This window comes from Eptatretus burgeri, chromosome 10, assembly GCF_056783735.1.
Source record: "Eptatretus burgeri isolate ZD-2024b chromosome 10, Ebu_testis_v1, whole genome shotgun sequence".
NCBI classification, from domain to species: domain Eukaryota; kingdom Metazoa; phylum Chordata; class Myxini; order Myxiniformes; family Myxinidae; genus Eptatretus; species Eptatretus burgeri.
In genome coordinates this window covers 29,878,072-29,892,785 of record NC_140970.1, presented here as the reverse complement: position 1 = coordinate 29,892,785, position 14,714 = coordinate 29,878,072, and the positions used below count along the sequence as shown (strand labels likewise).

The window sequence follows — 14,714 nt, the reverse complement described above, 5'->3', positions numbered from 1 at the left end:
GTGCTTTGAATACTGTTGGTTAATTTGTACTTTTTGTCCCCCATGTATCCTTTGGTAAATAGTTTAAATGGTCATCCTCATTAAATTATATATTTGTGCTACTTGGTGTTTTTCTGACTTATTTAATAAAAAAAATTCTCATTTTTTGGTGATCATGTCACACGTCCTGTGATACTAATGTGTTGCTTGTCGATCAAATGCACATCGGGACACCTGTTGCATCGTTCTAATAGCAGCAGCTTAATACGTCCTCCTACCACGGCAAGGCATTCAAATTACAAAATAAAGAACAAAAACAAGGACAACAATGTTACAAAGCATATATGAATTAATACTAATATTTACAACAATAATAAGAATGGTAGTAGTACTTGTCGTGTACAAATACTTGTAGTGTATACTATTTGAACTGGGTTCCTCACATTATGAGCCATTGGTTCATACGGTAATGCTAATTGGCCAATTTAAAGCAAATATCATATTCCAATAATAATAATAACAAACCTGTAATCCCCGCACTGGCCCCAAACACATCTGCGATTGATGAAAGGCAAGCTAATGTTCAAGCAGTACAGCAAGCAGGTATGTAACAAGGCTGTGAAGACCAATGAAAATTTGGTCCAACTGGCCCACTAGTAGTAAAAAATATCCTGGAAGCAAAAACATTCCTATTGTTTATCTGCATATATAATATATCGTGGTTGTATCGCTAAGATAATTCCAATTGCACTGGGTCATAGGCTGACGCCAGAGGCATCACAAATATGTGATGGTCCTTCATGACCTGCCTGCGCTCAGGGCCTGTGGTGCATGTAATGCCATTTGTGAGTGTAGCTCTGAGCTGGAACACCCCAGTGCAACTGGGACCTGCTCCCATTGACCATCAAGGTTCGATTTTGGAAGACCCACCTGTGTGGCCACCGACTTGATGATTATGAGCAACTTGAACAACAGAGAGGGCCAAAAGAGGATTCTGAAAACCTCTATGTTGGTGGCATGGACAGTTTGAATGACGACTTATGCAGGTACGTACATCGAACGAGAGGGACTTTAAGAAATGAAACAAATTGGTTTGTCTTGAACTGTTGCATACTTGTTTGATCGTCCCTCTTAGCAACTGATAATATATAATATATAATGTGTATATACACTGATGAGCCAAAACATTATGACCACTGACAGGTGAAGTGAATAACATTGATTATCTTGTTCCAGTGGCACCTGTCAAGGGGTGGGATATATTAGGCAGCAAGTGAACAGTCAGTTCTTGAAGTTGATGTGTTGGATGCAGGAGAAATGGGCAGGAGTAAAGACCTGAGCGACTTTGACAAGGGACAAATTGTTATGGCTGGATGACTGGGTCAGAGCATCTCTGAAGCGGCAGGGCTTTTGGGGTGCTCCCGGTCAGCAGTGGTGAGTACCTACCGACCAGTGGTCCGAGGAGGGACAAACCACAAACTGGCGACGGTGTTGGGCGCCCAAGGCTCATCGATGCGCGAGGGCAACGAAGGCTATCCCGTCTGGTCCGAACCAACAGAAGGTCTACTGTGGCACGACAAAAGTCACAAAATTTTAATGGTGGTCACGGCAGGAATGTGTTACAATCCACAGTGCATCGCACCCTGCTGCCTACGGGGCTGCGTAGCTGCAGACCGGTCAGTGCCCATGATGACCCCTGTCCACCGTTGAAAGCGCCTACAATGGGCACGCGAGTGTCAGAACTGGACCTTGGAGCAGTGGAAGAAGGTCGCCTGGTCCGATGAGTCCAGTTTTCTTTTAGATCATGTGAATGGCCGTGTACATGTGTGCCGTTCACCTGGGGAAGTGATGGCACCAGGATGCACTGTGGGAAGACGACGAGCCGGTGGAGGGAGTGTGATGCTCTGGGTAATGTTCTGCTGGGAAACCCTGGGTTCAGCCATTCATGTGGATGTCAATTTGACACGTGTCACCTACCAAAACATCGTTGCAGACCAGGTACACCCCTTCATGGCAATGGTATTCCCTGATGGCAGTGGCCTCTTTCAGCAGGATAATGCGCTCTGCCACACTGCACACATTGTTCAGGAATGGTTTGAGGAACATGATGAAGTGTTCATGTGGATGTCATGAGGTCAGGGTGTTGCCCTGTCAGGGCCAGAGTGTTGCCCTGGCCTCCAAATTCTCCAGATCTCAATCCGATTGAGCTTCTGTGGGATGTGCTGGACCGACAAGTCCGATCCACGGCGGCTCCAACTTACAGGACTTGAAGGATCTGCTGCTAATGTTTTGGTGCCAGATACCACAGGATACCTTCAGGGGTCTTGTAGAGTCCATGCCTCGGTGGGTCGGCGCTGTTTTGGCGGCACACCGAGGACCAACAGCATATTAGGCAGGTGGTCATAATGTTTTGGCTCATCGGTGTATATACATGTTTTTTTTTCCCTGGCATATTGTTTCCTTGTTCTTGTAGAAATGTAGCGTCAGGGTTTCACAGTTTTCGATGCCACAGGCCAAGGACCATGGTGTGTTTTTGGGCAACCTATTGGCCAGTGGTCATTTTGTAAAAATGTCACCCACTCGTAGAATCGTCGATGGTGTGTGTTTTAGCTAGATAACATTGTTTGCTGCATTTAATGCCTTTCAATGAAACTTATGTTGTTAAAGGCAAAGTAAATTTTAGAGAAAAAAAATTGGGGTTTTTTTGCACTTCTGTTCAAGGACTTGAAAGATCTTGGTAACATTGTTTCCTGTACCCTGCTGTCCTTCCACTGCACACTTCACCAGGAAAGTGTCTGTGCACAAATGGTAGGGAATGACACGTTGCTCGATTTCATGAACACTAAAATCGTGAATTACCTGTGCAGCAACAGCACTCTTGTTCAACGGCGGTTCATAGAATCGCTCAAGGAATTGGATGACTGCGATTTTGATGGCGTCGTGTACTACGTGAATGTTCGATGGCTGAGTCGTGGAAAGGTTCCTGGAGCGGTTCATTATCTTGTACAGTATCCACAAATTCACGAGTTTCTGGTGGAAAAGGGGCAGGCTGAAAAGTTTTCAGGTATTGGGAGTGAAGGATGGCAATGCGATTTGTGGTTTTTGACTTGACATAGTGGATCACTTGAATGAGATCAAAGAAACTGCAGGGAAAAGGAAAACTCATTTGCGATGAAGTTCAAATCAAAACTCGATCTGTTGCTCGTACAAGTCCAGAAACAAGATTTTACCCACTTTACATACCTGGAAAGGTATCTGGAAAAGACTGAAGAGATCGATTTTGAACTGGAGAAGCTGCAGCAATATGTAGATTGGTTCAGGAATTTGAGGCAAAAATTTGAACATTGCTTCACTGACTTCGACAACTTCAACTTGACATTTCAATTCTTGAAAGATCCGTTTGGTTTCAGTATTGAAAAGTCATCCGAAGAACTTGTAAATTTAATTAGCCTGAACAAGCGAGACTTTGAGACTGACATGCTGTTACTACAGAGCCAGCAGTTACATCTGCAAATTCACAATGAATCTTTGGCTGAAATGTGGCAAAATCTCTTGGAAGATGAACAGCGTCCTTCCCCGAATGCTGGCATTGCCAAATTGTTCTCGATGTTCGGGTTTATGTGTCTGTGCAAGTCGACGTTTTCTTCTGTGACACAGATAAAGTCGATAAACCGATCTCGCCTCGTTGATATGAATCTGAAAGCAGAACTGAGATGTGCGTTGTGTTCGAATTTTGAGCCGCAGTTTCTTGAATTGGTGGGAGAAAAAAAAAATACTGCCCAATCTCTCATTGAAATTTAATTCTTTTGTAATTTTGAAAAAGTAGGTTTTTTTTGTACTTTTGTGTTGTTTATAATTGACCTTGACTGTCATTAGAATCCTAAAATAAATGTATTTTGCAAAAAAAAAAAATTATTCATAGTGTGGCCATATCTGTGATCGAGTGTGTGTGTGTGTGTGTGTGTGTGTGTGTGTGTGTGTGTGTGTGTGTGTGTGTGTGTGTGTGTGTGTGTGTGTGTGTGTGTGTGTGTGTGTGTGTGTGTGTGTGTATATATATATATATATATATATATATATATATATGACTTTTTTTCTTTTTTTTTTCATGATCGAATGTATATGTATATATTTGTAATTGACTTTTTTTTTTTTTTACATGATCGAATGCTCAGTGGAGCTGCCACACACAGGTGGGCATATATAGTTTGGCTCAAACCCTGCTCCAGGTGAGAAATGGTGTTCACTTTTTTGAAAACTGTTTCTATGGTAAAATTTTCAGCTGACAACGATGGTGCCATTCGATTTTTGAAAAATGTTACCCAAAGTTCTCATACTTTCACTTTTAAATACGCCGTAGACTTTCTACGATCCCCCCTCCCCCCCCCAATTTGGACAGATGAAGCGATGTATTATCTAAATGGGTGTATTAAGATGCCTCATGGTGAAAATAAAAGGTTGACATCAAATGTATGGCCCATGTGCCCATGAAACGATGAGAAAGGGACCCAAGGGACCCAAGGGGCCCTAATGGCACAATGCCATGATATAGCTCGATGGCATTCATAGAATACATACCCTGCGCAATCTTGAGAAGGACTTGGTGCGAGCCAACTCTTTTGTCACCAAACCAACTCAAATCCACCTCGGTTTGTCATAACTCGTCCACAACTTTGAGATGATATGATGTATATCTATAGTTTTTAACCCAATCTCTCAATTTTAGAAATTTGGCCTATGTTGACCTCAAAAATAGTTGGTGGTTGAATTGAGTGGCTTGATTTTGCAAATCCAGTTCAAATTTCAAGTCAATTGGATCAAAAGTGAGGATTTTAGAAAATTGGCCTATGTTGGCCTCGAGTGACCGCTATATCACATGGTCATGTAACATTTTTTTTTAATGTACGCTCTTAATATAATGCAGGCACATATGACGTATGTACGCTACCGATCACTTAACCCCACTTTTCGCCTCACGACCTTAGGGTAATTATTACAATTATCATGCTGTCTGTGTGCATGTATGTTAAACATGGTGTTGGCTTAACGGTTGAGGTGGCTGGTTTAATATCTTAGGGTCTTGCATTCGTTTGTGACCCCCTGACGTGCCGTTGCATAACATCAGATGGGTTGACTCAGCCTCTCATCCTTCTGAGGTCAGCAAAATGAGTAAGGGCTTACGGGGCACAGCTGCACTCCCAGCAATGATGCAACCAGTAGACACTGGCTGCATAACGAAATAATAATTACATATATGTTGTGCTTATTTTGGCAGATTTTTGTTACCTGGGGTGTGTTCCATTACCAATCAGCTTGGGGAACATTTGCCAAGTGTCTGAAACACTCAAACTAGCACTCCAACAAAATGGTTGATTAGGAACGGCTGGCTTTGCAAGCTGATTGGTAATGGAACACGCTGCTGGTCTGTCTGTGAGCAGGAAATCTCAAAAGGTTAAGGACGGATTCAGACGAAAGTCGGTCAATGAGTTGGGTGGGTGACGAGAACAAGCCGATTCGATTTTGGTTCATGTACGGAAGCACATCCAGGGTGTGTTCCATTACCAACGAGAACAGCACTCGGTGGAGGGCATACCTCTGCCAGGCTGAACAGTTTCCGTTTTGTCTTGCTAATAGGTTGGATCTGCATCCAAAATCTAATCTGCTTCTTGTCACCTAACCTTCTCATCCACCATGTTTTGTCATTCTTCCATAACTTTTTTGAAATATCATGTGAAATGTCGTTTTTGGCCCCATCTGCCAATAGTGAAGAATTGCTTAAAAAATTATATAATTCTCATGTCCGGGTCTGGATTTGAATCTTCACCAAAATCGAATCAATTCGTCATTGTCACAAACCCAACCTGTCCACCAAGTCATAACCTCCATCCACCTTAAGGCTATAAGGCAACAAAAGCTTGCTCGCTGTTGCCAAGCCAGGCGTTGCTCATCAACAGTTTTGTTGAAGTGATTGCTTGAGTGCTTAAGCCATTTAACGAGCGCCCTCCAAGCTGATGGGCCAGGAGTGTGTTTCCTTACCAAAAAGTGGGATGCAAAACGTAAACTGGTCAGCCTAGACGAGGTATGCACTCCAAAGAGTGTAGTCTAGTTTTATACACAAGTATATAGATCACTTGATACCTGCTCAAATTGAGGTCCGTGTGCTCCATATTCCTTGAAAATGGCCATCTATCTTCGAAATATTACTAAAACTCTCATCTTATATATATATGTATGTATGTATGTTCCCGAAATACAGCCAAAACGGTACACAATAGCACAAAAATTTTAGGGCCACCAAACTCACCATTCTCCTGCGGTGTGCAGTATCAAGTTTCGTTCAAATCGGGCAACGAAAAAAAATTATTAAAAAATCAATTCCCGATTCAGTCAAGTACTCTTCGGGAGAATTTGATCAAAGCGAACAACCTCAGCGGTATAGTTCACTGGAGCTATCTTTTTTTTTCTTTTTATTATTAAATTTTTTTATCAACGGGTTCATGGGTCGTCTTGTTGCTCATAAATGTACATTGTCACATGCTGTAATTTGATTTCCTTTGAGATCACAATGGGAATCGGTTGTTATATAAACACAACACAGCGTCATGTTCTCCTTATGGGTCCCTGAATGACATAGATTGGCCCAAACGGGCCTCATAACAAAATCACAGAGAATAATAGATTTCTTTTCACAAAATGTCCATGGATACAGTTCCCAAAGAAAGTCCACACCCCCTTTCACAGTTTTCACTTTTTTTGCCTTTTCGCCTGGAATTATATTGCATCAAATTGGACTTTTTCTACCTTCATTTACACATTGTAACCCACAACTTGCAAGTGAAAAACAAATGAAACAAATTTCAGAAAATTGATTGAAAATACGAAACTAGAATATCTTAGTTGGATAAGTGTCCACCCCCCTTTATAATAGCAATTGTAAATTACTTCAGGTGTAACCAATCACCTTCAAAATCACACACCAAGTTAATTGGCCTCCACCTGTGTTAAATCGTAGTGATTCTGATTATTTCAGAATAAAATCAGCTGTTCCTGAAGGTTTCCCCTACTGGGTGGTGCAATTCACAGCAAAGATTCAGCCATGAGCACCAAAGACCTTTCAAAAGACCTCCAGGATAAAGTTGTGGAAAAGAACTTCAAAAGAATTTCAAATGTCTTGAATATTCCTTGGAGCACATGTGAATCATTAAGAAGTGGAAGGTGTATGGTACCACCAAAACATGGCCTTGATCAAGCCGTCCCTCCAAATTGGATGACCAAGCAAGGAGGAGGCTGATCAGAGAGGCCTCCAAGAATCCTTCATCACAAAGACTGGTCAACGTGTGCATGTGACAACAATATCCCAAGCAACCACAAGTCGAGCATGTACGGTAGGGTGGCAAGAAGAAACCCAATGCTCAAAAAAGCCCACCTTGAGTCCCATTTGAAGTTTGCAAAAAATACACACTGGAGATTCTGAAGCCCTGCGGCAAAACGTTTTGTGGTGTGACGGAACCAAGATGGAACTTTTTAGCTGAAATTGAAAACGTTACGTTTGGCACAAACCCAACACAGCACATCACCCAAATAACACCATCCCTACTGTGAAGTGTGATGGTCGCAGCATCATGTTTTGAGGATGTTTCTCATCAGCAGGGATTGGGGCACTTGTCAGGATAGAAAGGAAAATGGATAGAGTAAAATGCAGAAAATCGTAGAGGAGAACGTGCTTCCCTCTGTAAGAAAGCAGAAATTGGGACGGAAGTTCACCTTTCAGCATGACAACGACCCGAAGCACACAGTCAAAGCTACACTGGAGTGGCTAAAGAACAAAAAGATAAATGTCTTTGAGTGGCCCAGTCAGAGCCCCGACCTACATCCAATCGAAAATCTGTGGCACGACTTGAAGATAGCTGTCCAACGTTCTCTACGCAACTCAACTGAGCTTGAACAGTTTTGTGCAGAAGAATGGGCAAATATTGCCTAACGAAGGTGTGCAAAGTTGGTGGAGACCTATTCCAACATATTAACAGCTGTAATTGGTACTTCCACCAAGCTGATTGGCATATTAACTGTGCAGAGGCATATTAACTCAGGGGGGTGGACACTTATCCAACCATGAAATTCTAGTTTTGTATTTTAAATTAATTTTCTGAAATTTGTAGAATTTGTTTTTTCATTTGGAAGTTGTGGGTTACGGTGTGTAAATAAAGGTAGGAAAAGCCTGATTTAATGCAATTTAATTCCAGGCTATAAGGCAACAAAAGGTGAAAATTTTGAAAGGGGGTGTGGACTTTCTTAAGGCACTGCATAAACACACACACACACACACACACACCAGCACGGTCGGTGAGGTGGTGAAGATGTCCGTCAGTCCGTGAAGACTGCCAAAGACTAATCATGTCCTTTTTGAACGTTAATTCCCCAAGACCCAAAAGTCACAAAAGACCCTTTAGACGCCTTAGACCATAATACCATTTTGATGCCTTACACCCTTCAGACAGGTAAGTGGTTCGTGCTCCGTCATCCTCAGAGTTTGTTTCCGGATGGCTTGGCTATGGACGTGTCCGAGCGGTATTTATGTTCGCATGGGAGTTTGTCTCTCGGCGGGTCTGGGCGGTGTTTGGCTCCGGATTGTTTGGCTCCGGATGCGTCCGGGCGCTGTTTGTCTCTCGGTGTGCCCGGGCGGTGTTCGTCTCTGGGTCGTATTTATCATATGGTAGGAAATGGATTTCAGACATTATTTTGTTTCAATCTTCATTGATATTCTGTGCAGAAGCATTTTTATGAGACAGTATGAATCGTACTTAACGCTCCACCGCACATCTGCCTTCCCTTCCTCACGCCTCTCGCTGCCTTCCCTTCCCCTACCCCTCTCACTTTACCTCCCTCCTCGCTTTGCCCACCCTTTCTCACTCTCCCTCCTCGCTTTCCCCCTCTACCTCTTCACACTCTCCATGTCCCCCCTCCTTAAAAAAATTTTTTAAAACCCCCTCTTAGTATTTCCATCAGCGAAGCAACAGGTGGTATTTGCTAGAGTATATAATATTATGTCTATATAATATTGTGTATAAATAATATTGTATACAATATATATTGTATATAAACATGATGGCCAATTTAAGCATCTTAACCAGTGTGTGGAGCATAAAAGGGTCCTAATAAGGAACAAACTACATCTTTACCTCTGCCACCGAAGGTGGATGGAGGCTATAGTTTCACACCTATCTCTGTTTGTCTGTCTGTGAGCAGGATATCTTGAAATTTGGACGAAGCTTGGTGGACAAATTGGATGTGTGACAAGTTAGAATTGATTCAATTTTTGGTGAAGATCCGAATCTGGATACGAGAATTATTTAACTTTAAAAGTGATTCTTCACCATTGAGAGATTGAGCCAAAAACGATATTTTGCATGATGTCTCAAAAACTTTTGGGCCTGATATGTTCCAGTGGATCAGGTATTGCATGGTGGAGGGATGCGCTCGACCGAGTGTCCTTCTAGTTTTCTGTTTTATAGCCACATTAAATGAGTGGTATTGTACTAAAACATGGAATGACCACTGAACAATGTATTTCATAACTTTTCTTCATATGGATGACTCACTGGGAATGCGTGGCACCAAAAGGGCTCATATTAAGCATTATGAAAAATATTGCGCACCAGAAATGGTGATCCACATGCTGATGGGATGCTCCGCCCATTATGCAAAAACCACGTGGTCCTCTGTGTGTCACAAATGGCTACAGACGTGAAATCGTTGCCTCATAGCCATTCCACATGTTCAGAGCCTGTGTGATGATAACTTTGTGCAGGACAGATCATGATAGGGAAAATGATATTTATCTCATTCTTCAAGTGGTCCCTCTGTCAATTGAAAATCATGAGTCCATTTCGACCATTTCCATGTTTTTGACTGGATTGTTTTTTGCTCAACATGCCAACAAACACACATATTGACAGTTTGTTGAAAAACGACTGTTTTTGTGATTTTGGTACAGGCCCTTGTGAGGACCCCTAATGGCCACATTATGTCATCCAGGTGCCCATTGGTACATTGAAGAGCAATTCCTTCATGTGGGCCCATTTCATGGCACATGGGCTCCGACTCGGTGCTGCTTTATTTGAACGAGCAGATATCAAGTTATATACTCTGGATTGCATTTCAAACAATTTTACCAAAATAAGCACAACATCCATGCATTCAGCATGATAATTGCTTATATCATGGTATTGTGCCATTAGGGGCTGTTTGGTCCCTTTCTCCTCATTTCATGGGCATATGGGCCATATTTTTAATGTCAACCTTTTCTTTGCACCTTGAGGTATCTTTATATACCCACTGGGATGATAACACATCACTTCACCAGTCAAAATTGATGGGAAAGCCCCCGGCACCTAAAAGTTAAAAAACTGGGCACCTTTTTATTATAAATTGGGCTGCAACATCGTTTTCAGCTCAAAATGCTACCTAAGAAACCGTATTCAAAAGAAAGTGAATGCCATTTCTCACCTGGAACAAGTTTTGACCCTAACAAACAGATGAACATGTGTCATTGAGCTTGGGGGAAATGCCATCACTTCCTGGGATATCTGGGTACCAGTGACATCACAATGATGGCACCGCTTTTTATCACCACACTCAGTGGGCATTTCCTCCTCCCCATGGACGGGTTGTCCATGTTCTTATCCTTTCAAATGCCAAACATTAAGCAAGGAAGGAGCATGTACTTTTAAAATTTGTTTTTATCTTATTTTAAGTCTTTTGTTTGGCTTTGCTGGGGTTTGAATCATTGACCTCCCAGATTCAGAGCAGACACTCTGATCATTACACCACTGAGTCTGGTGATTAAGTCAAACATTAGTCAATTCCAAAGGTTGATATAATGATTGAATGGAATCTGGTATTTGAGGGCTCACAGGATAGCCTGGGGTTGGCACAAGATTTTAAACTGTTCGTCTAGTCTGGGTTTGCTTCCTGACCCAACTACAGTGTAAACTGTCGGATTGATGCTTCGCAGGCAGGGTGTGGCATCACAAGTACATCGTCTCGGATGGGCATTAAGCTCAGTGTCACCCTACCTGTGAAACACCAGGGTGACAACATTTTGTAATTGGATCAGGATTCAAACACAGGCTGGCGAGCTCAGAAACAAGTGCACACACCTCAAGGGTGCCCTACCAGCCCATCACAGATCCCTGACACTGATAACTGCAGGTTACAGCTCTCTCGACTGTGTCTGCCGAATTCCCTGTAGTCCTTTGTCCCGTCTCCATTAAAGTACTGTTTGCTCAAAATTGCAAAAACATTTTCTTCTGGATAGCGATACGATAAAACACCACAAGCTAATGGTTTTTTGCACAGTGTTTTGTGTTTCAGTCTGTGTTGTCCATTGGATGATAGCGTTTATGATGCTTTACCGTTGAGGGCATGAAACTCCACCACTCCCTCAGCCTGAGTCCCCAGGCCCAGCAGTTTCAGTACAAGTATGTGCCGAAGTGCTGGGGAAAAAAAAACATCAACATCAACATCAACATCAACATCAACATCAACATCAACATCAACATCAACATCAACATCAACATCAACATCAACATCAACATCAACATCAACATCAACATCAACATCAACATCAACATCAACATCAACATCAACATCAACATCAACATCAACATCAACATCAACATCAACATCAACATCATCCACCTTTATTTGGGTAGTGTATAGGCAACTGACAGCTGCTTCAATCGCTCCCGAAAATAAAAATAACCGGGTTACGTGCATGAAGTAAATACATACCTACTGCTTATAATTCAAAACACCTCGCTGCACTGGAAAACGTGGGGACAGGAATACTGTACTGTAAATGGTGAGGACTTGTATTATCCTCCCCCACCTGGAGGTGGCACTCCATGACACACAAGTGCAAAGACAATTTGCGTCTCCCATCCCATCCCCCCCACCCCTCCTCCCCATCCCAAGACCACTGGCAAAGATAAAAACACACCTATACACCAATTGGGGTTATGGTGATCCTATTTAGCTAGTCTAACTGTAATCGGCCCAGAATTGTAGGAGGAGTAGCGACATACAAACACACAAACATTGGTCCGTGAATTATCGTCAGGATGAATCAAACTTTCATCAAAGCGACCTGCTCGTGTTTACAAAGCTCTGAGATTTTTGTGGCTAATCTATCTGTAAATGAGCACATGTGTGTAGTGTATGGTGAACTGGAGGTGTGGTGTTGGAAGAAGGGTCGGCAAGTTTCTTGTCAGCCATTTGAGGTGGGGTGTGGAGCCTGGAGGTCTAAATCCATCCATTGGGACCAGTGCAGAGCGTTGATGCTCCCCAAGCAGTCTCCTCGGCTATTGGGCACAACGCTGGAAGGGTCGCCACTCCGACACAGGATACCAGCATGCTGCACTCATTTTGCCGACCTCGGAAGGATGACAGGCAGAGTCAACCCCACCTGGTATTAATTAAACAGCCGAGTGGGATTTGAATTCAGGATCCTCGGATCCCAAGCCCACCACCCTCACCATTAAACCAACACCAGGCATAGGGGGTGGAGGTTATGTTGTTACGGATTTGGAAGCCTCTTGCACACAGACAGTTAGCCGTCCCAAAGTTTAGTTATTTCGTTAAGTGTATGTGTTTATAGTTAGAATCCATCCCCGATGTCTAATGGGAATTTCATGTGTGCGCTGTGGGTTTATTTTTTAGTCAGGGTTTTTTTTACAACAACAACAACAACAACAACAACAGCGGCACCGTTCCTCGCTCCACCGACGCCATAGCGCACATGTTTCTGGCTGCGGACGTGGGTGGGACCCCTCACTCCAGAGCCGACTCCGCCCACGAGAGCAAGGGTGCACCCTTTGTCCAATCAGGAGGGTCATCGCCTCAGAGCCGACTCCGCTCACGAGCGCAAGGGCACGCCCTTCGTCCAATCAGGAGGCTCATCGCCTCAGATCGGGACTCCACCCAGAAGGGTGGGAGTTGCCCCGCCTACTGTGGGCCTCTCCAATGAGGGACGGCTAGAGAATCGCGTGACGCAACCGTCCAATCAGGAGGCGAGTGGCCAGGGAAAAAATCCCTCCCACCTCAAGAGAGGAACGAATAACGGTCGGTGCGATGATTCTGTCTGGGTCTGGCTCGCCTGGTGTCGTCTGATCCGTGGAATGTTTTTTTCGGCCTTGATCGCCTGTGGCTTCATCGTCTCTCGCCTCGTCCGCCTTCGTGCTGGCTGGCGTCCGTCGCTCTATCCTTCGTCCCTGGTGCTTGGTGCTATGTTGAGGCGGTGGGTTCGATTCCTGCCACCGGACTAGCTCGACCAGACCGCACGAGGCGGACAGCAGGTGCAAGTGCAGACTCTTGCCCTCAGCTCGCCTTCCCTCCTGACCTGAAGGGCCAAATAAAGGCCGCGGCCACCATTTATTTTGGGTGTGTGTCTGTGGGCTCAGTCTATAAGTAGCAATTGTTTAAGTGCCTTGTACATGACTTGCATTCCTTCTTGATAGTTGGTTTTGTGGTGGAGTCTGCGGGCCTACGGGGAAGGGCATGGTGGTGTGGGAGTGCAACACAGCCCAGCTCGACTGTTCCTCCGCTCGTGTCTGCCTGCTAAGCATCTTCCATTCAGTACATTACAGTTGGCTGACGAGGATCTTCGGATCGGCGTGTGCAGGGCGGCAAGTAACCCGGGCGGTTCCAAGCTACGGAACCAAGGGTCTCGCCAGCACGAGCATGGCAGAAGGTCGGGGCACGGCGCACGGACGCGTACCCGTGTTCGGGGGAGATGAGTTCGAGTTGTTTTCTGAACAGTTAGGTTGCTACTTTCGTGCGAATGATGTAGAGGATGAAGAGAAACGCAAGGTGATCTTGCTCGCCTCGCTATCAACGGAGCACTACCGGCTGCTGAGTGATTTGGTGGCTCCAAATAGGCCCAGTGATGACGTGCTATCCTTTCAGGACATCGTGGTGAAAATGAAGACCCACTTGGCGCCAGAGAAGTCGTTACATCTCGCGCGGTTCCAGTTCGATCATCTCGCTAAGGGTGGCGAGGAGCGCGTTGCGGACTTCGTAGCACGGGTGAAGCATTCGGCTGTGCCGTGCAAATTCACGACAGAGGAGCGTCCGGCACGGCTCAGAGATCGTTTTATTTCTGGTCTGCGAGACACAAAGATGGTAGCAGCCATCCTGCGGTTGACCGACATCACATTCGACTCGGCGGTCGTGACTGCTTCGTCTGTCGAGCAGACACTCACGGATGTCCGCACCATTGCTGGCCAGGACGTAATGAGTAGCTCCAGCTGGGGCATGTCGGCTAATCCCGAGGTCCACGCGGTGACCGCACAAGTGCCGCAGGTCGCGCAGCCCGGAGTCCGCGCGATGGCTCAAGTGCCGCAGGTTGCACGCGCGCCTAGCGGTGCGGGACGAGGGCGCGCACCGCAGCACGGTCGCACCGGGAGCGAAGGGGCACCGCAGCACGGTCGCACCTGGAGCGAAGGGGCTTTCCGGGGGTGCTGGGGGTGTGGGGGTCCGCACCTGTGACAAATGTGCCCGTATAAGAACACCGTGTGTTTGCATTGTCACAAGGTGGGACATTTGAAGCGTGTGTGTCGGATGGCGGGGGCCTCCGTTGGGGTCTTGGATGACGAGGTGCGGGAGGACCCCAGTGACCTGGAGATCGGCCTGCAACCGGGGCATGACGATGCCGGCGAGCCGGAGCAGGAAATGCAACC

General features: G+C 45.0%; 1 protein-coding gene across 3 annotated transcripts in view; it reads right to left on the bottom strand.

Annotated features, from left to right (window-relative positions):
* LOC147018200 (coiled-coil domain-containing protein 80-like) overlaps positions 1–14,714 on the bottom strand; it is a 46,589-nt gene that overhangs the window by 788 nt on the left and 31,087 nt on the right. For all 3 annotated transcript variants that reach the window (XM_085897663.1, XM_085897665.1, XM_085897664.1), the window contains one exon: positions 11,391–11,471. In XM_085897663.1, the coding sequence (XP_085753789.1) occupies positions 11,391–11,471 (81 nt within the window). The remainder of the gene's footprint in view (positions 1–11,390; positions 11,472–14,714) is intronic.